A 19,019-nucleotide genomic window follows, 5' to 3' on the forward strand; every position below is an offset into this window, starting at 1 on the left:
CAGCTACTCAGGGAGGTGGAGGCAGGAGAATCGCTTGAACTTGGGAGGCGAAGGTTGCAGTGAGCCAAGATCGCACCACTTCACTCCAGCCTCTGCAACAGAGTAAGACTCTGTCTCAACAACAACAATGAAAAAAGTCACTCTTCTTTACAATATGGGGAGGTGGAGACCAGCTAGAGGTTTGGGGCTGGCCCTCTGCTTGGTGGTGGTTGGGATGGTCCCAGAGGGGAGCCACTACAGCCAGAGGCCTGAGCTGTGTGGACTGGGGTCTTGCTTCCTGGACTGTGGGATTCCTGGGCTCTGGGCCTGCTCTCAGGGACTGGCTCCTCCCTAAACTGTCCCTTTGCCTTAGGAAAAGAACCAGGCCATAGCCTGACTGGCCCTGACAGCTCGTGCCTTGTGTCTAGTCCCCAGAGATGGCACATGAGACAGAGGCCAGGAGTATCAGGGACAGCCCCTGGTCAGACTCTGCTAGTTTCCCTCCTGCCTTTCACTATGTGGCTGGACCATAGGGGAAGAAATGGCAAGAAACCGTGTCTAAGTCTCCCCTGACACAAATTCAGAGCTGGCTTGGGGCATGGCCACCTCTTGGACACACACCTAGACAGATCTAAGCCAGCAGTGTGGCTGTTTGCTAGACAATGGTCTGTGCCTGGGGTTTAATTTACAGATGTATGGCTGAGTGACATCGAGGTGAGACCAAAGCCCTCGCAAGGTTGATTGCCTTTTCCGAGAGAAGGGGCACCCATGGCGCGCAGGACCTGTAGGGAGCCCCAGGTTTGGTCAGGAGGCAGAAGCAGGAGCAGGGGAGAGCCCAGCCCCAAGACTTTCTCCAGGTTTTCATGGGGAAGGCCTGGCAGTGCAGGGAAAGAGTTTAAAACTGGCTAGTTTGAGTAATCCTAGTGGGATCTGGGCTGCAGAGTGGTCTCTGGTGGCCTGACGCCTGGCCCTGGGTGATTTAGGGCAGGGAGAATCTTGGCTACCAGGGTGAGAATTAGATCAGGAGGTGCTGGGACTGTAGACTTGGGTTGGCTGTTTCGTATATGAAAAGCATGCTCCGCCCTGGGCCTTTGCTATGTCTTAGAATTGGCTAACCCTGCGCCCAAATGCCAGAGCACCAAGGATACAGAAAATAAGAAAATGTAGTTAATAGAACCGGCCCCGTGATGAATGGATGCCAAATAGACAAATACAGAATCTAAGAAAACACAGACCAGACACTGCCTCTCGGGTGGGCCCTGGCTAAGCCCTCTCTCTGTGTGCTATAGGGCAGGGAAGTCTCACCACGCCATTTTCCCTACACTGGAAGTGGAAAAACATGAGTGATCATGTCACCGCCCAAGGTCACCTGGCTCCTAACCTGCCACGGTTTTTCCCCGGTGTAGGGGACTGCTTTCCCTGGCAAGCCAAGCGTACCCAGTGCCCCTTCAGGGAGCTTCCAGCTGTCCATGTCCACAGGGCTCCGGGAGCCCAGTCCCCTCCCGCTGATCACCGGGAGCTGCCTGTAGCCCCTCCTGGGATGGATGAATACCCGCAAAGTGACAGAAACCAAGATTTCTCACGCCTGCAGGTTACTCTAGCCCCGCCAGGATGATATTTCAGCATCATCAAATATTTAGGGAGTGCTTGGCTGTTTTGGGAGCTGGACTTTTAAACAGTCTTTACACCTTGGGGAACTCCACAATTTGCATGGATCAGAATTTGCCTGTCACCTTCTCTGTGCCAGGCACGGAGCGGGGAAGGGGTGGAACCCGGCACACGGGCCTCTGCCTCCTTGGCGCGCATAGCCCGAGGGGCGCGAGCCTAAAGTCATCAGGTGACAGCCCCCGCCACGTTCTGGGGCGCCCCGACGGCTCCGGCAGAGGGTGGGGTAGGAGGCGTCCGGACTGTGTCCAGAGGCCGTGAGGAGCCTGGGGTGGAGGGAGCCGAGGTGTGGCTGTGGCTGGGGTAGGGCCTGGGACTGGGGCAGAGGCAACGTGAGGCGGAGGTACGCACACGGCCGGCGGTGCAACCACAGCCTCCGGGTGCGGACCAGGCACCTTCCCGGCCACCTGCGTCTGTGACCTTGCAGCTGGCTCGAGGCCGGGGCGCAGCTGTCCCTGCCAGCCAGCATTCAGCGCAAGGGGCCTCACGCGCCCCAGGTGTGCTCACTCCGAGCCCGTCTACAACACGCACGCGCGACCCCACTGCGTGGACTAAAACTCCCGACGTGCCTCGCGCGTCTCCCGGAAGTGGTCTCCCGGGTCGCCTCCGACCAATGCGCCGGGCGAGCGCGCCGGGCCTGGGGAAGGGGCGGGCGCGGGAACCTGATGTCGGGGAGCGGAGGCCGAGATGGCTTCTGCAGGAGGCGACGACTGCCAGGGCGCCGCGCCGGAGGTCGACCGTCCGCACCAACGACCCTTTCTAATTGGGGTGAGCGGCGGCACTGCCAGCGGCAAGGTAAGGGGCCGGGCAGGCCGGGGTCTTGCCTCTCGCTGGTGCCTCGGGACGGCCCAGTCAGGCCGGGGTCCAGAGAGGAGACTCCAGCCCCGGCCGAGGGATCCTCTCTTAGGCGGAGGCAGGGTGCGGGAGCGAAGGGGCGAAGGGGCGAAGGGGAGAAGGGGCTGCGGGCCGCGGTGGGCTGGGGCGGGCTGGGGCGGGCAAGGGGTTGGAGCTTCGGCCCTCGGGGGTCCCCCACAGCCTCTCTGCCGGCCGGGCCCCTCGGAGCCCGCAGTCCATGCTGACCCTGTTGGGCCGCCGCGGCCCTCCCACTGAGACCATCCACACCTGTTGGTGTCCTCCCCCTCCCGGGCATCCCCGCAGGGAACAGGTGGGTCAGTGTCTCCAGAAGCCAGCCCTGTGCAGAAGCCCCCAGGAGGGGCCCCGTGCCTGTCGTAGGATCAGAGGTTCCAGGAGGGAATCCCGCTTCTGTGTTCCTAGTCGACAGTGTGTGAGAAGATCATGGAGCTGCTGGGGCAGAATGAGGTGGAGCAGCGGCAGCGGAAGGTGGTTATCCTGAGCCAGGACAGGTTCTACAAGGTCCTGACGGCAGAGCAGAAGGCCAAGGCTTTGAAGGGACAGTACAATTTCGACCACCCAGGTACGTGGAGCGCCCAGCGGTGGGGGCAGACCCCAGGCTGGGTGTCCGCTGACCAGCTGCGCTTGGGCCCAGGGTTGGATGGATACGGACGGCTTGAGCTGTTCCCCATGCGGACTACAGTGGAGTTGGCTGCGCTGTGAAGTCAGGGGAACTTTGCTGAGTTCTCTGGGCTCTGAGTGCCCCCATGGGAGTATGGTTGGAGCCAGTCAGGAAGCCTGTCGCACGATGGGGAGCCCTGCCCTGCCCTGCCCTGCCCTGCCCAAACCATGACCCTGGAGAAATCCTCCCAAATTCCCTTCCCACGTTGTGGCCTTTAGGGCCCTCTGCAGAAGCTCTGCCCACTGTGGCCCTTCATTTCCCTCCCCTGCCTTGAGACAAAGTCCTCAGAGAGGCCAGTGTGGGAGGCAGTGGGTAAACCGGCGCTGGTGGCCTGAAGCTCTGGGCCAGGTAAAGGGGCAGATGCGGCAGGGAGACACCTGCCACTACTGGAAGATTCCACCCTGGCTGGGTGGCATGATCAGCCTTTCCAAAGGACTTGTGGGAAGAAGTCCTGCAAACCCGCAGTCTAACCAGTTAGTCCCAAAAAGAGAGAGAAGCGGAGACCCAGCCTACTCACCCCGCACAAGAGCTGATCAGAAAACCCCTGTGTTTGACATCCCAGTGGCACAGAGCGTGGGCCGGAGAACAGCAAGGGCAGGGTCATCCTGTAGTCTGCAGGGCTGCAGAGGGCTCTGTTGCTACCAGATGCAAACTGTGGGCAGGCCTTAGTCTACCTGTGCTAGGGTCCCCGGTGTCCCCAGCACCCAGCCCTGCTGGCCCCAGAGCAGAGAGGGTTCCCTGCCATCCGCTGCACGAGGGCAGCCGGCTTGTCTCGCCTCTGTCTCCATCCCTGCAGATGCCTTTGATAATGATTTGATGCACAGGACTCTAAAGAACATTGTGGAGGGCAAAACTGTGGAGGTGCCGACCTATGATTTTGTGACACACTCAAGGTAAGCAGGTGGTTCTTGGGAGGGCCGAGGAGAGGGGCCAGCTAGGACGTCCCCTCTGGGCCAGTTGGTGTCTGTGGGTTGAAGCCTTGGCCTTCTGCTCTGCTGTACCCCCTCCCTCGGAGTCAGTGTTCCAGGAACGGAAGCTGTGCGCGTGGCCCCGGAGACGCTGTGTCTGCAGCAGGGCCTTTTCCGGTCCCCTTCTCAGGTTACCGGAGACCACAGTGGTGTACCCTGCGGACGTGGTGCTGTTTGAGGGCATCTTGGTGTTCTACAGCCAGGAGATCCGGGACATGTTCCACCTGCGCCTCTTCGTGGACACCGACTCCGACGTCAGGCTGTCTCGAAGAGGTAAGGTGGCCCAGGGGCTCCCTTCCTGCCTGGCCGAGGCTGGCGGCGGGCCCTGAGGTCTGATGTGCGCCTGGCTCTGGCCGCTGCAGTTCTCCGGGACGTGCGCCGAGGGAGGGACCTGGAGCAGATTCTGACGCAGTACACCACCTTCGTGAAGCCGGCCTTCGAGGAGTTCTGCCTGCCGGTACCTGCACTCGCTGCTAAGAGCCCGCTTTCCCCTTTCACAAGGACACGTGGGACCCAGCACTGTGAGAGGGCCGAGTGCTGGGTAACAGTGATCTTCTTGAAAAAAAAAGGAGAAGAATTTAGCTCAGTACAGCCACATACCCTGGGAGGAATTCTTAGCTCTAAAAACATTTCTCTGTCTGCTCCTCCCTCTGCCTAGAAAAGCCCCGTATCTCCCCCACATCCACACTGGCCACTTCCTCCCTGCCCCAGGCCCTTGTCCAGCATCCCCGTTCAATGCTGAAAACCCTCTGCACCCAGTGCCAGCCTCTCTGCCTGCTTCCTCCTTCTGGGGCACTTACCATCGGACACATCCTGGGTACTTTCCTTATTCCCTGCAGAGTGGGAACCCCAGGAGCCCCTGAGTCTGCTCACTGTCAAGACCGGGATCTGTCCCTTGGAGGGTGCATGATAGCTGCTTCTCCAGGGCCTGTGTCCCCAGGCTGCTGCCAGCCAGTGATCTGAGGTCTCAGAGCGAGCCCTGCACCCAGATCCCAGCTGGCTGGCGGAGAGAAGGGACTCCCCGCTGTGCCTCCACCTGTTTTTTCCCTCATTTCTGCATCTTGTGTTTCTGACTTGATGGGGCTTGTGACTCTGCTCAGATTGGGGTGTTTTAAAGACAGCATTGGTGGGTTAAGGTAAAAATACAGCACAAAGGAACTGAAACCAAGATTCCTGCCTTTGATACATAGGACAAGTAAGTTCTATCTGCTGATAGAGTCGCTTTCTGTCACCCAGGCTGGAGTGTAGTGGTGCGATCTCGGCTCATGGCAACCTCCACCTCCTGGGTTCAAGTGATTCTCCTGCCTCAGCCTCCTGAGTAGCTGGGACTACAGGCGTGTGCCACCACACCCAGCTAATTTTTGTATTTTTAGTAGAGATATAGTTTTGCCATGTTGTCCAGGCTGGTCTCGAACTCCTGGCCTCAAGTGACCCACCCGTCCAGCCTCCCAAAATCCTGGGATTGAGCCACCGTGCCTGGGCTTTTTTTTTTTTCAAATGAGGCAGTCTCACTCTGTTGCCCAGGCTGGAGTACAGTGGTGGCGATCACAGCTCACTGCAGCCTTGACCTCCTAAGCTCAAGCGATCTTCCGCCTCAGCAACCCGAGAAGCTGGGATCACCAGGCTTGGTTAATTTTTAAATTTTTGTAGAGATGGAGTCTCCCTATGTTGCCCAGGCTGGCCTCCATCTCCTGGGATGTAGTGGCCCTCCCACCTCAGCTTTCCAAACTGCTGAGATTACAGGTGTGAGCCACTATGCCTGGCCGATCTGCTGCTATTTAAAAAAAAAAAAACTTTTTTTTTTTTTTTGTATTCATGTCTCTGAAATTTCTAAAATATAATTTTTAAAGTAAAGTAACTTGTTATAGTCTCTCTCTCTCATTCACAGAAAGACATTTGGCAAAAACTAGGTGATTTGCAGTAAAACTCTGGATATCAAATCTGACCCAGCGACCTGGATAGAGGAAGTGCTGTCACCTGCCATATCCCGGGCTGAAGCCCCAGACCTTTTTTTTGTTTTTTGAGACAGGGTCTCACACTGCCACGCAGGCCCAAGTGCAATGGTGAGATCCGGGCTCACTGTAGCCTCCACCTCCCACACTCAGGTGATCCTCCCACCTCAGGCTCCTGAGTAGTTGGAGACTACAGGTATGCATCACCACATCTGGCTAATTTTTCCTTTCCTTTTTTTTTTTTTTTTTTTTCCCAGAGATGGGGTTTCACCGTGTTGGCCAGGCTGGTCTCAAACTTCTGGCCTCAAGCAATCCACCTACCTCAGCCTCCCAAAGTGGTGGGATCGCCAGCGTGAGCTACCACGCCCGGCCCCTGGCCCCCCCTAGAGCTGTTCTTGAGCCTCCTTTTCCTTCTCCTTCATGTTGAGTCGCTTGTGCTGTCCTCTCCCAGGACCTCGTAGGTCTTTCCCAGCTGTATTCAGGCCCAGCCCTGCTGACAGTTAAGACTGTCAGCTCTCCCGGACTCTCCCGCCCGTCAGACAATCGGACCAAAATGGAAACCAGCCCTTGCCTGTGCGCTCATGCTTTTGTGAGATGAGGCTCCAGCAGCTGCAGACACAGCTGTCCCAGGACCCGTCCCTGTCTGCCTCTTGCGGCTCATCTCTTCTGCCGCCTCCTTGGCCCAAATCCACACGCCGGCAGCACCAGCCATTCCAAGTTCCATCCCTAGGCCCAGGCCCTGCCCTCCCTCTTCCCTCAGCTTCGCTGGATTCAGGCTTGTTCTCTGGGCAGCTTCCCTCTCCCTGGAGCGCCCCACCGTCTGGCTGCAGTGTCTCCCCAGCAGCCCTGCATTTCCTGGTGTATCTCCATCCCCGTCCTTAGCAGCAGAGCGTCTGACAGGGAGTGAGAGTCAGTCAGCACTGAACACCTGAGCGGATGGATGAGGGAGTAAGGCGCCCTCGCTGTCTCTGCCTGCAGTGCTTATGCATGGTGGTGGCTGTCCCGTGGCTATGCCAGGGTGTTCGCAGACGCTTCGTAATTCCGGAGGAGCAGTGTCACACTTGTAGAACTGCCGCACTTAGCTTGGCCCAGTGAATTAAGCCGTCAGCGTAGTCAGCTGTCCCCTCTAATGGAACAGGAACGCTGGAAGGGGCAGTTCTTTTGGCTGCTTCAGCTGCACTTTCTGCCTTGGATCATGGCATTTCACACCTGGCTGCTGACTTGAGTCCCTGTTCCCCATCTGCCGATAACACCAGTAACTCTGAGCACCTCAGGGCCACCCCTCCTGCGGTTGCATCAGTTTCTGAGCAGCTTAAAACCACCTTTGAAGGAGAAGTCCTCACGAGAACCCCCCCTTGTGCCTTACAGACAAAGAAGTATGCTGACGTGATCATCCCTCGAGGAGTGGACAATATGGGTAAGAAGCTGGCCTGCTGGGCTTTCCTCCACCCCTCCCAGAGCCTGAGGCAGGGAGAGTTCCACCAGCGGGTAGTTAACTGAGCACTCCCCTGTGCACGAGGCCTGTACCGTTGATCTGTAGCACAGGGTTAAAATATGCTTGAAAATTTATGTAGCTGGGTGTGGTGGCTCATGCCTGTAATCCCAGCACCTTGGGAGGCTGAGGCAGGGGGATCACTTGAGCCCAGAAATTCAAGATCAGCCTGGGGAACATAGCCAGACCCCATCTCTACAGAAAATAAGAAAATTAGTTGGGCATGGTGGCATGCCTCTGGTCCCAGCTACTTGGGAGGCTGAGGTGGGAGGATTGCTTGAGCCTGGGGGGTCAAAGCTGCAGTGAGCTGTGATGGGGCCACTGCACTCTGCCCTAGGCACTAAAGTAAGGCACTATTTCTTAAAACACACATATATATATATATTCCAAACTGTTAGCAGAAAGTATTTTAAACAGACTCTTAATGTAAATCCCTGGAAGACCAAGCTAAGAGTCTTATTTTGCTGTGTCCCGATGCGTGTTTCTGTCTGCTGAGATTTGATCCGACCAGTGCCCTGGCACGCAGACCTGTGCCTCAGGGCAGAGGGAGGGGCGGCCTCCAGGGAGGGTGGACGCAGCTGACCTGCTGCTTGTGTGTCTCTCGGCGCAGTTGCCATCAACCTGATCGTGCAGCACATTCAGGACATTCTGAATGGTGACATCTGCAAATGGCACCGAGGAGGGTCCAATGGGCGGAGCTACAAGAGGACCTTTTCTGAGCCAGGGGACCAGCCTGGGATGCTGACCTCTGGCAAACGGTCACACTTGGAGTCCAGCAGCAGACCCCACTGAGGGGCTGCCTTGCTGCGCTGAGCATTGGGGCCAGGTCTCCTGCCCCACATGTGTGTTCAGGGACCGAGCCAGGGGATGCCCACCCACACACACTGCTTCCACCCCAGGGTGGCGTTAGGAGCGAGGCCTTCGTCACTTAGGAATGGAAACTTGGGTGTGTCCCTCAGCCTCCACTTGCGGGGACACCGACGTGTTCCTGAGGTTCTCAGCCACTTCCTCAGGCTCGCTATGGTTTAAAGCTCTCTCTCTAGGCCACCGAGAAATTACAGAATGTTCAGGAAGCTTGGGAGGCTTCTGGAGGAATATGAGGCACAATATTGGGGAGATTGAGGAAATAGCTTGGATACTATGGCTAGCCTGGTGTTCTTTTGACGGTGAACCCTCACAGATTTTTTTTCCAGTCTGATCTGATTCTTAAACAGTCACACAACTCAAGTTTTGTGAGTATATACGTTCCGTTTTTGTTACGCATCCTCGTGTTTTGTTCTGTTTTTTGTAACACAGGCTGGTGGTGGCCTACAAACTGAATTTCTTGACCCACCAGCGGTTTGCAGTCCAGCGTGGCCTACATGGGTGTGGGGAGCCTTGGAGGGATGTCGTTCCCCCCTTGCCTGTGCCTTAAAGGCAGTGAAGCGAGGCGGACGTCCCGGGAGCACCCAGCAGCACACAGGCTCTCGTGGGGGTCAGGCTGGTAGCCCATGCAGCAGGGTAGACGGCAGCGGAGGCCAGGTCTGTCCCTGCTGGCAGGACAGTGTCCATGCGTAGTCCTGCCTGGGGTTGGGCCCTCGCTGATCCTCATAGGAGCTCCCAAGCCCAAGATGCTGTCTAGACAGGCTGTCCCACTCTGGGGTGGCTGGTGACCAGGTCCAGGGAGTGGCGCCTCTGGCTGTGGCATACACTGGATCACCTAGGTGCCACCAGACATGACTGCCCGAAGCCAACGAGCCTCCTTTGTGCCATGTGGAGCTTGTGGCCTCACGTGAGCACCCATGTCTGTGTTACCTGGTTCTCCCTCTTGCGTGGTGGCTGCCCCTGTCTCTGTAAAGTGTCCCCTACTGCTGCCACAGGCAGTCCCAGCCCCCTTCCGTCCAGGCTCGGCCACAGTAGTGACACAGATGTGCCGTGGTGAACTGAGCTGAGCCCCCCGTAGCTCTAAAGGTTTTGTTGAGTGTAGGCCCCTTTGGAGGAGGAATCAATAAACACCACCAACTACAAATGCCAGTTTGTCCCTTTTTTAATTACATTAAAAAAGGCAAAGTGGGGGCAAGGAGCTGTATGGATGACACAGACCTTGGCCATGGGGGAGGAAGGTGCTACTCAGCCACGTCTCAGTGGCATCTCGGGTGGGAGGGTTTCCCCACGGCGCAGTGCGGAGGGCTAGCCTCAGTGCTGTCAGAAAATGCCACGCAAGCCCAGCCTGGCTCCCATGCAGGCAGCTCTTCTGGCAAGGAGCTGTCCAGGGATGCCTGCCGGGCTCGCTGAGGGCCGGGGTGGGACTTGCTCCCACTGGCGGGCATTCAGGGCATTCACGAAGAAGACTGGGCCACCAGATCAAACTCCACCCTGCAGCGGTTATCGAGGACCGGGCATCGGTCTGGTGAGGCTGTCACTTGCTCCACTGACCATCTCCTCCACTGGGTTCTCAGCTGTTTTCCTCAATGACTCCTACGCTGGCCGCTGAAATACGCCCTGTGTCTTAGTCCAGGGCCTCGCAGGAGTGAGGACACAGAGGGAACATGTTCTTCATTGTCGAGAAAAAATTAACTGCACAAAAGGAGGTGCTCGTAAGAGGCTTTTCAGGAACGAGACCACCACGCGTTCCAGTGCAGTCCCTACTGAGCCCGGCCCACGTCCTCCAGGCGTGGGGGCACCCTGCTCATTAACCTGCTCACTGACCAAAACCCTTCGACCTCATCTAGACTCCAGCAAGGGCATTCTCTGCCACACTCCTGTTCTAGTGTTTTCGGATCAAGATGTCCCAGCTGTCTTTCCAGCGAAGGGCCTCGAGTTCTTCTGGCGAGAGTGACTTGTCCCCATAGGTGAGTGGGCGCAGCGTGTTGGACACGTGGCATGCAGAGGAGTACCAGGCCACCACCAGGGCACCGAAGACACTCCTCTGGAGCTGGGACCTGCAAAGGTCAGAGCAGTGTTGGGGAGGATGGCGGCCACTGCGGCTTCCCTGCCTGGCCCCCTCTTGGCATCTGCTGTCCACATGGTCGCCTCCCGAGGCCGGGGGTTCTGCGTTCAGGTTTCTGTTTCTTGTCTCCCACCACCCATGACCATCTCCTGCCTGGATGCACTGAGAGGGGCTCCCCTGACTATTCCTCAGACTTCCTCAGTGCTAGGCCACCCCCACGCAGATGCCAGAGGACTGGTCCTGAGGCCGGGAGGCCCTCACCTGCACTCCAGCCTCCAAACACACCCCGGTTTCGCTTTCTTGGGTTCTCTCTAGCACACCACACAACCCGCCTGTATGCAGCTGCCCCTCCTGACCCCCCAGCCTCCCGGGCCTTGCTCCCTGCTCCCGCACCCTCCGGGCCACCCACACCTCTTCATCCCTCCCCCATCTTCCCACCCACACCGCTTTCATCTCTGTCAACCTCGACTTCTCCCTCTGGGTTCCTGTGGGGCCTCATCTGGACCTCTTCTGAACCTCCTGCATTCCGCAGAGGGGCCAGGAGAATGTGAGTTAGGGTGAAAGGGGTGAGGCTGTCTGCACCCCATGTGTCTGCTGCTCTGGGGCATTCCAGCAGAGCGCCGCTGCCCGACCCAGCCACTGGTGACACAGCCCCCACACCTGCACAGATGGTCGCTGATGTGCTGCAGGACCACAGGGAGCAGAAGGATCTGGAAGGTGAGCGCGGGCAGGTAGTGGTAGAGGAAGAGTGTCTTCTCCATCAGGAAGAACGGGAGGTAGTTCACGGCCCAGCCACCAGCACACAGCGCCCCTGCCAGCACCCAGCGCAGCCACGCATCTGCGGGAGAGGGTCTGAGCTACAGCGGCTCTGCTGCTCCCACAGGCCTTTATAGAGACAGGGGTCTCACTACCTTGCCCAGGCAGGTTTTGAACTCCTGGCCTCCCAAAGAGCTGGGATTACAAGTGTGAGCCACTGCACCCGGCCCGGCTGCCCATTTTATCCAGCCATTTCCTGCGCATACGGGCAGCATGGGACCCAGAAGGCAATTCCTGCCCGCCACGCTGCACTTCACTGGATTCACCGCTGACGCAATGTGGGAACGTCACTGCAACATTTTGTCTCTTGGGAGACAAACATAATTTGAGGCTGCCTTAAGGGTTGGTTTCTATAAACTTGGTTTGTCACCTGAAGCAGTGAACTCTCAGCAGCAGAAGGAAGAGACACACAAATGAGCTGTGGGCCGGGCACACTGGCACACACCTGTCATCCCAGCACTGGGAGGCCGAGGCAGGAGGATCCCTTGAGCTCAGGAGTTCAAGACCAGCCTGGGCACCATAGCAAGACGCTATCTCTGTAGTAAAAAGAAAAAAGCCATGTGGGAGGTGTACTAACCCTGGGGGAGGTCATGGACGTTTCTTCGCCGTCGGAGCAGGTACCACAAGAACAGCAGCGTGTAGACGGCCAGGGCGAGGCTGCCCGAAACCCAGATCACTATGTTTCCGAGTAGGTGGATCTGAGCCTAAAGGCACACAGGAGACACTGTTAGCCGCCTGCCCTCTGCTCAGGGAGGGAAAAGGACACATGAAAGGCACTGAGATGCACACGCTACTTCAGCAGAGTTAAAAATACGCCCTGGCATAGCCGCCATCCACCAGGCCTCACGACTGCTGTGGACAGGTCTGCTGCTACTCAGACCCTTCATTAATAGCACTGATGCAGGCTGGGTGTGGTGGCTCACGCCTGTAATCCCAGCACTTTGGGAGGCTGAGGTGGGCAGATCACCTGAGGTCGGGAGTTTGAGACCAGCCTGGCCAACATGGTAAAACCCCATCTCTACTAAAAATACAAAAATTAGCTGGGCATGGTGGTGGGCACCTGAGAATTGTTTGGACCTGGGAGGCAGAGGTTGCAGCGAGCTGAGATTGGGCCACTGTACTCCAGCCTGGGCGATGAAGCCAGGCTTTGTCAAAAAAAAACAAAAAAACAAAAAAACATTATGCTCTCAATTTTGTAATTAGAAACTGAAAACTGGGAGCAGATGACTCCACTTTGCTACGGCCGCTGTCCACTGAGGAGAATGCAAAGTGGGCTCGGGGCTGGTGGCGGGGCCGGGGTGGACCTCTGGGCCTGTGCCTCTGCCCTCAGTGCGTGTGCTGAGCCAACCTACCCGCCTCTGAGGGAGGAGGGAAAAGGCGGGCATTTCCAGCATCTGCCCGTTCAGTGAATATTTATGGGGCACTGATGACGTGCCCGGCCTGCCGAGGCTTTCACCCTGCCAGGTGGAGAGAGACGGTACACACACCAACAAAGCACCAGCCAGCTCCACCAGCAAGTGCCATGCAGAAGATGGAACGTGAGTATCTTCAAAGCACTTTCGCCAGGAAAAGGGGAACGATGTGTCCCCACAAAAGTAATCAAGCCAGGTTTCCTTCAGCAACAAGCACACAGGCCACGCCCATACTCCTGGCCCCACGTTGCCAGAGAGTTTAGAGCAAAGCGAGTCACAGGCCTTTGTCAGGAAAAGCTCTGGGGAAACCCAGCACACTCTAGGGCAACATGGCTGCTCTAATGCCATAATTCTCAAGAAACAGAATGCGTCTCTGACCGTCAGCTGTCAGCATCGCGCGCTTACGCTGGTCCTGGGGTGCAGCCAGTAGGCGATATTGGTGTCCAGGGTGACCCACTCCAGCGGGCTGGAGCTGTACTTGTGTTCTGAGTCATCGCTTCTCAGCACCAGCATCCTCCACTGGAACAAAGCAGAGGCCTCTGAGATTGAGAGGAAGGGGGATGCCTCCCGCTGCACATCGATCTGGCCAAGGAGCACACTGCTGCCCCTCACACGTGGACTGTCCCACCTCAAGTTCATTTGGCTCATGCATCAGAGGCAGCATGATCAGAACCGGGATCCTATCCCCGGCTGTGGCCTTGGGAGGGTCGCCCCACCCCATGTGCTCCAGTCACCTCCTCTGTAGACTAAGTGATGGGGCTGAATGCTCTCTAAGGTCATGTTCAGATTTGTGACCCTCAGTTTCTGATTCTGACTTCTCTTGGGCTCTGTTGAATGTGGCCCATGTCATTGTCCGGGGGCCTTAAGACACCTGGCGATGTTGCAGAACCTCCTGGGCCCCTATTCCTGACCACAGGGTCACAAGGTGTGGGCCAGGGGTGTCACCCAGTCCCTTACACTGGAGACAGGAGACACTCGTCCTGTGGTGAGCCTGTGGCCCAGCATCAAGGCCTCGCTCTGGTTTGAGCCTATGCAGCCCCCAGGTCTCCTGGTGAGGAATCAGTGCTCGGCGAGCAAGGCCTGCCTCCCCTGGCCGCTCATCACCTGCAGCTCTGAGAATCTGGCCATGAAGCTCAGGTTCCTGCTGGCGTCCACCTGCACAGGTGAGTTCAGCTCCCACTCCCGCTCTTTCTGCTCCTGGCCTGGCAGAACATACATGGGCACAACAGACAGGAGCAGCACAAGGTCAGGAGCTTAGCGCAGAAGCTGTCAGCGCAGCCAAAAGCTGGCTTCCTGCCTTTCCAGCAACCCACAAAGACCCCTCCTTGAATGGGATCATTCAACGTCGTCTTCCCCCCACACCCAGGACCACCCGGTCAAATGAGGCTGCCTCCACCCTGAGAAGGCCCCACTGGCATGGGGATAAACTGGCCGTCTTCCAGCAACACCTCGGAATAAGCGTCTTAAGATGCTACAGCCACAGCTGAGTGCGGGCTGCAAGGAGGGAGATGACCGGCCACTGAGCATGGAGAATGTGCTTGGTTCCCTTCCCACCAAAACGAGAACTCTGCTTTGGGTGTTACCAAAATCTCGAGCATGTCCCCAGAGCGGCGGAGCCGTGCGCGGACTCACTCGTGCCGTAGCGGTGCTCCTCCACGTTCCACACCGTGCTCTCGTGGTAGCCCCGGGACAGTTTCTCCCCGACGATCTCCAGCTGCCGAAACCCCCAGTCGGGGAGGTGAGCCCCGCTCAGCTGGTGACATCGCGGGAAAGAAAAGGGCATGATGGGAAGGCTGCGGCTCCCACGCCCACTCGGGTTGGAAGGGGAACCGCTACCCAGGGCGCGGTGGCAGCAGGTGGCCCTGTGGGAGCTTCACATTAGGATTCCATCCCAGTAAGGTACAAAAGCCCCCCTCCCTCAGTGTAAAGTAAACGTATGATGACTTGAATCAAGCGTTCCGCCTGCAGAGAGGCAGTGTAGCCTGAGGGACTCAGGGAACAGACCGGAGCCCACAGCTCAGGACAGGCCAAGCCACGGACAGCGTCCCTACCTTTAAGACAGCGGAAGTGTTCACGTGCACAAAGCGGACCTCTGAGAGGATGGTTTTCCAGACCTCTGTGTCGGATCTTCTGTTCACAATTTCCTGCAAAAAGAGACCTCGAGGATTATTTCATTCCTTTTCAAATTCCCTTCAATGGAAAAATAAAGACCTGTCAGCAAACAATGATACTGACTCGAGCCTGGGATAAAGAGACAAGCCCCCAGGTGACAGGAGCGACAAGAGGCTGGTGCTGGGCTTCCTTCCCAATGCCCATGGCACCTGGGCTGGAGCAGAACCAGGATCCTAGCCCCGGCTGTGGCCTTGGGAGGGTCGCCCCACCCCATGTGCTCCAGTCACCTCCTCTGTAGACTAAGTGATTGGGCTGAATGCTCTCTAAGGTCACGTTCAGATTTGTGACCCTCAGTTACTGATTCTGACTTCTCTTGGGCTCTGTTGAGCGTGGCCCATGTCACTGCCTGAGGGCTTTAAGACACCTGGCGATGTTGCAGAACCTCCCGGGCCTCTGACTATTCCGAGGTTCTGTGGGGAAGCACACCCTCCTCCGTGCCAAGGCTGCACAAGATGCCTCCCCAGAAAATACAAAGCCTAATGTTCTTCACGCCTCTCCGCAAAGCCTGTTCACTGAGAGGGCTCAGAGCAATGGCCAAAAAGCGAGCATGTCTTACATGGCAGGACTGGAGGACAGCTCAAATGAAGGCCACTGTGCCTGCAAGAGACAGCTTAGAGATGGCGCGTATCGAGTCATGAAAAAGATAATGTCTGAACGGCACTTTGCCTTGTGACAGCCTAATACACCGGAGCCTCACAATGACCCCATGATGTCACGTGGCTGTCATTTCCCCATTTTATCGTCAACAACCAGAGAACCCGAGAAGCTGGCAGGAGCAGGCATGAGGAGGCTTGGCCGGAGTCCACACTGCGGGCCAGGCGCGCACACCCCATGCATGCGTCTTCCTTGTTCCATGAACTTCAGTTACTTGAAATGTGGGCTCCTGGTGCCAAAGGGGCCATCAGAAAGGACAGAGAAGGGTGTCTGTGAGAAGCGGCGGGTGCATAGCACTCACGTCAGGGAAGGATTACAGAGGAGGGGAGGGAGTGTGGAACACACACAGGTATGCAGAGCGCAGAGAAGGCAAGCGGGGCAGAGGGGCGTACTCTGCATGGAAATGGAACAGCTAGCTAGGAGCGGCGGCTCACACTTGTTATCCCAGTGACTCTGGGAGGCTGAAGTGGGAGGACGGCTTGAGCCCAGGAGTTCAAGACCAGCCTGGACAACACAGCAAGACCCCATCTCTACAAAAAAGTTAAAAAATCAGACTGTCTTGGAATAGAATAAAAACTAAAAAAATTAAATACTAAAAAATTAACTGGGGGCCAGGTGTGGTGGCTCACGCCTGTAATCCCAGCTCTTTGGGAGGCCGAGGCAGGCAATCACTTGAGGTCAGGAGTTTGAGACTAGCTTGGCCAACACAGTGAAACCCCATCTCTACTAAAAATAAAAAAATTAGCTGAGCATGGTGATGGGCACCTGTAGTCCCAGCTACTTGGGAGGCTGAGGCAGGAGAATCACTTGAACCCAGGCGGCAGAGATTGCAGTGAGCTGAGATCACACCACTGCACTCCTGCCTGGGCGACAGAGCAAGATTCTCTCAAAAATAAAAAAAAAACAATTTCGTTGGGCATGTTGGTGCATGCCTGTAGTCTCAGCTATTCAGGAGGCAGAGGTGGGAGGATCACCTGAGCTTGGGAGGCCAACATTGTGGTAAGCCATGATCACACCACTGCACTCTACCCTGGGCAACAGAGACCCAGTCTCAAAGGGGAGGGGAGGGGACGGTGGGGTGGAAAGCTTTGCTGTGAGGGCTGCCATGAGGACATGGTGCGCACTCTATCGAGACCCAAAACAGGCTGGGCCTGTGTAAGCAGCAACTGCTGAAGCCAGCGGGAAGCTAGGAGTAGGGGTGTGACTTCAAATAAGCCCAGCGCCGTTACTGTGGTCTCGGGGCGGGAACGCATTTTGCACTCACATCCTTGGATTCAGATGGCAACATGGTTCAGTAATAGAACACTTTTTATGGAACCTTTCCCAGGAGACCCAATTCTGTAAGAGGAGCAGGTGGCCCTGGTCACTCGAAGGAAAGGTGACCACAGACCCAGCACCTCGGGAACATCCCACACACTCATGGCTAAGCCTGTCCCAGGGAAATCCTGAGAAACGGAATTTCTCCTGGACCATCGTAGCAGGGCGGGTGGCCAGAGCTCTTGTCTCATGTTCAGGACCTGCTCCTGAGGCTGAACTGGTTGGGAGCACTTTCACCTAACAGAGCCACCAGAGCAGCTGGCGCCCAACCTGGAGCAAACACAGAGCGTTTAGAATCTGAGTGAATGCAGGCCTCTGATGCAGGAAACCACCAGGTTCCCCAGTTCCACAGAGAACGACGCATCTGTTCCCTGTGAGAGCATCTGGGACTTTACGTATGAATAAAAGTTACGTAACTTGACATCTGAATCAGAATTATTCTAAATATCCAGCCTCAACTGAGGGCACTGAAAGCAAAGAAAAATAATTATTCCCAATGGCAGTTTCAAACATTCTGTTAGGAAGCTCTCCATCTCAGAAAATGCTCCGTGTGAGGGAGTGCTCCGTATGAGGGAATGCTCAAGGGAGTCCTCCGTGTCAGGGAGTGCTCCATGTGAGGGACTGCTCTGTGCCAGGAAGCAGTCTGTGTGAGGGAGCACTCTGTGTGAGGAAGTGCTCCGAGTGAGGGAGCGCTCTGGGAAGGAGCCCTCCATGTGAGGGAGCCCTCTGTGTGAGGGGGCGCTCCATGTGAGGGAGTGCTCCCTGTGAGGAAGTGCTCCGAGGGAGCACTCTGGGAGGGAGCCCTCCGTGTGAGGGAGTGCTCCGTGTGAGGGAGCGCTCATTACTGACAGCCACTGCTCTAGCCACGGCCTTACTCACCAATCTCCAGAGGTTCTGGGCAGGCATGGAGATGTTATAGTCGATGTAGCAGGAGACCTCCTGTGAATGGGGACTCATGGGGGCCGCAACATCATGCCTGGAAAACCCAGACAGAGATTTCAGAAGGAATTCCTGGAACTCCTTTCAAAGGCAGTCACTAAATCTTTTGGGGGAAAAAGTTGCTTTTCAGAAACAAAGCTGGCTCAGCCAGAAGGCGTGGCCTGATCTCGTGGCTGCAGCTCCTGAGGCTCGCCGATGAACGGATGCTGAACAGGCAGGAGACCCTGCGGGAATATTTCCAGGGGAAAAGGACACTCTGCTGTGGAACCTTCCACCTGTTAGACGAGCACACCAAGTTTCAGAGGCAGGAACTGCAAGCCCAGGCCCGACCCGGTCCGGCTGCGATGCCGGCAGGCAGCACTGATGCCGGAGCGCGCAGCCGCCTGCCCGGGACCCAGCAGTTATGCTGCAGGAAAGGCTGCCCCCCGTGCTATCAACCTCAATGTTCAGGAACACCCACTTCTTTTTTTTTTTTTTTTTTTGAGACAGAGTCTCATTCCTGTTGCCCAGGCTGAAGTGCAATGGCAAAATCTTGGCTCACTGCAACCCCCACCTCCCAGGTTCAAGTGATTCTCCCATCTCGGCCTCTCAAGTAGCTGGGATTACAAGCATATGCTACCACACCGAGCTGATTTTTGTAGTTTTTAGTAGAGACAGGGTTTCACCATGTTAGCCAGGCTGATCTTGAACTCCTGACCTCAAGTGATCTGCTCATTTTGGCCTCCAAAAGTGCTGGGATTACAGGTGTGAGCCACCGAGCCCGGCCAGGAACACCCACTTCCTCTTAATCCACACACTCAGTAACCATGTTGTACCGCACCAAGCACCTGGCACCGTCCAGGAGCAGCCACCCAGCTGTGAACAAGACGAGGCCTCTGGGGAACAGCCATCATGCTGTGGGCAGGGTGTGCAGCCGTGGGAGTGCCACTAGTAAAACAAATAGGGGACAGCACACAGGAGATGCCTTTTGACGCAGTGACATCCCAGTAGACACCTATATAGAGTGGGCCATGGAAGGGCCAAGTCCAAGAACATTCCCACAGAGGGAGCAAGTGTGAAGGCCCCGTGGGGGCTGTGGGTGGTCATTTCAGGGCTGAGGGGGAGCCGGGGTGGCAGAGGTGAAACATGACAGGGTCACCAGGGGCCTCAGTGGGAGAACCCAGCGTGACGGGTGTCACTGAGCACAGAGG

The 19,019-nt window shown here is 56.7% G+C and overlaps 2 protein-coding genes across 10 annotated transcripts in view; one reads left to right on the forward strand and one right to left on the reverse strand.

Annotated features, from left to right (window-relative positions):
- On the forward strand, nt 1-9,610 carry UCK1 (uridine-cytidine kinase 1). 2 transcript variants are annotated; one of them, XR_012516509.1, is made up of 7 exons: nt 1-2,439; nt 2,920-3,079; nt 3,975-4,071; nt 4,277-4,419; nt 4,509-4,603; nt 6,356-7,046; nt 7,467-7,515. XR_012516509.1 is itself a non-coding variant. In XM_003920885.4 (7 exons), the coding sequence occupies exons 1-7, from the start codon at nt 2,332-2,334 to the stop codon at nt 8,380-8,382; spliced, it is 834 nt and encodes a 277-aa protein (XP_003920934.1). In that variant the 5' UTR covers nt 1,054-2,331; the 3' UTR covers nt 8,383-9,610. The 2 variants fall into 2 exon arrangements, 1 of the variants encoding a protein (XP_003920934.1); XM_003920885.4 differs by lacking the exon at nt 6,356-7,046 and adding an exon at nt 8,201-9,610 and having other exon boundaries at nt 1,054-2,439.
- Nucleotides 9,599-19,019, reverse strand: part of POMT1 (protein O-mannosyltransferase 1) — a 21,564-nt gene continuing 12,143 nt past the window's right edge. For 4 of the 8 annotated variants that reach the window (XM_010341525.3, XM_074394597.1, XM_074394599.1 and 1 more), the window contains 7 exons: nt 17,770-17,866; nt 14,799-14,891; nt 14,380-14,500; nt 13,852-13,949; nt 13,153-13,266; nt 11,913-12,039; nt 10,505-11,357 (listed from right to left, as the gene is read on the reverse strand). In XM_010341525.3, the coding sequence (XP_010339827.2) occupies nt 10,978-11,357; nt 11,913-12,039; nt 13,153-13,266; nt 13,852-13,949; nt 14,380-14,500; nt 14,799-14,891; nt 17,770-17,866 (1,030 nt within the window). In that variant the 3' untranslated portion in view covers nt 10,505-10,977. Of the gene's footprint in view, nt 12,040-13,152; nt 13,267-13,851; nt 13,950-14,379; nt 14,501-14,798; nt 14,892-17,769; nt 17,867-19,019 lie in introns of all 8 variants that reach the window. The other 4 variants (XM_003920879.4, XM_074394598.1, XR_012516508.1 and 1 more) reach the window with 3 other exon arrangements.

The sequence above is a fragment of the Saimiri boliviensis genome, chromosome 2 (genome assembly GCF_048565385.1).
Source record: "Saimiri boliviensis isolate mSaiBol1 chromosome 2, mSaiBol1.pri, whole genome shotgun sequence".
In the NCBI taxonomy this organism is placed as follows: Eukaryota; Metazoa; Chordata; class Mammalia; order Primates; family Cebidae; genus Saimiri; species Saimiri boliviensis.

What these genes read in the sequence shown, in the direction of transcription:
- UCK1 (XM_003920885.4), top strand. Translation starts at nt 2,332, where the DNA reads ATGGCTTCTGCAGGAGGCGACGACTGCCAGGGCGCCGCGCCGGAGGTC. An exon ending in GCGGCACTGCCAGCGGCAAG is followed by an intron (nt 2,440 to 2,919) that starts GTAAGGGGCCGG and finishes CTGTGTTCCTAG; the next exon opens with TCGACAGTGTGTGAGAAGAT. An exon ending in CGTCAGGCTGTCTCGAAGAG is followed by an intron (nt 4,420 to 4,508) that starts GTAAGGTGGCCC and finishes TGGCCGCTGCAG; the next exon opens with TTCTCCGGGACGTGCGCCGA.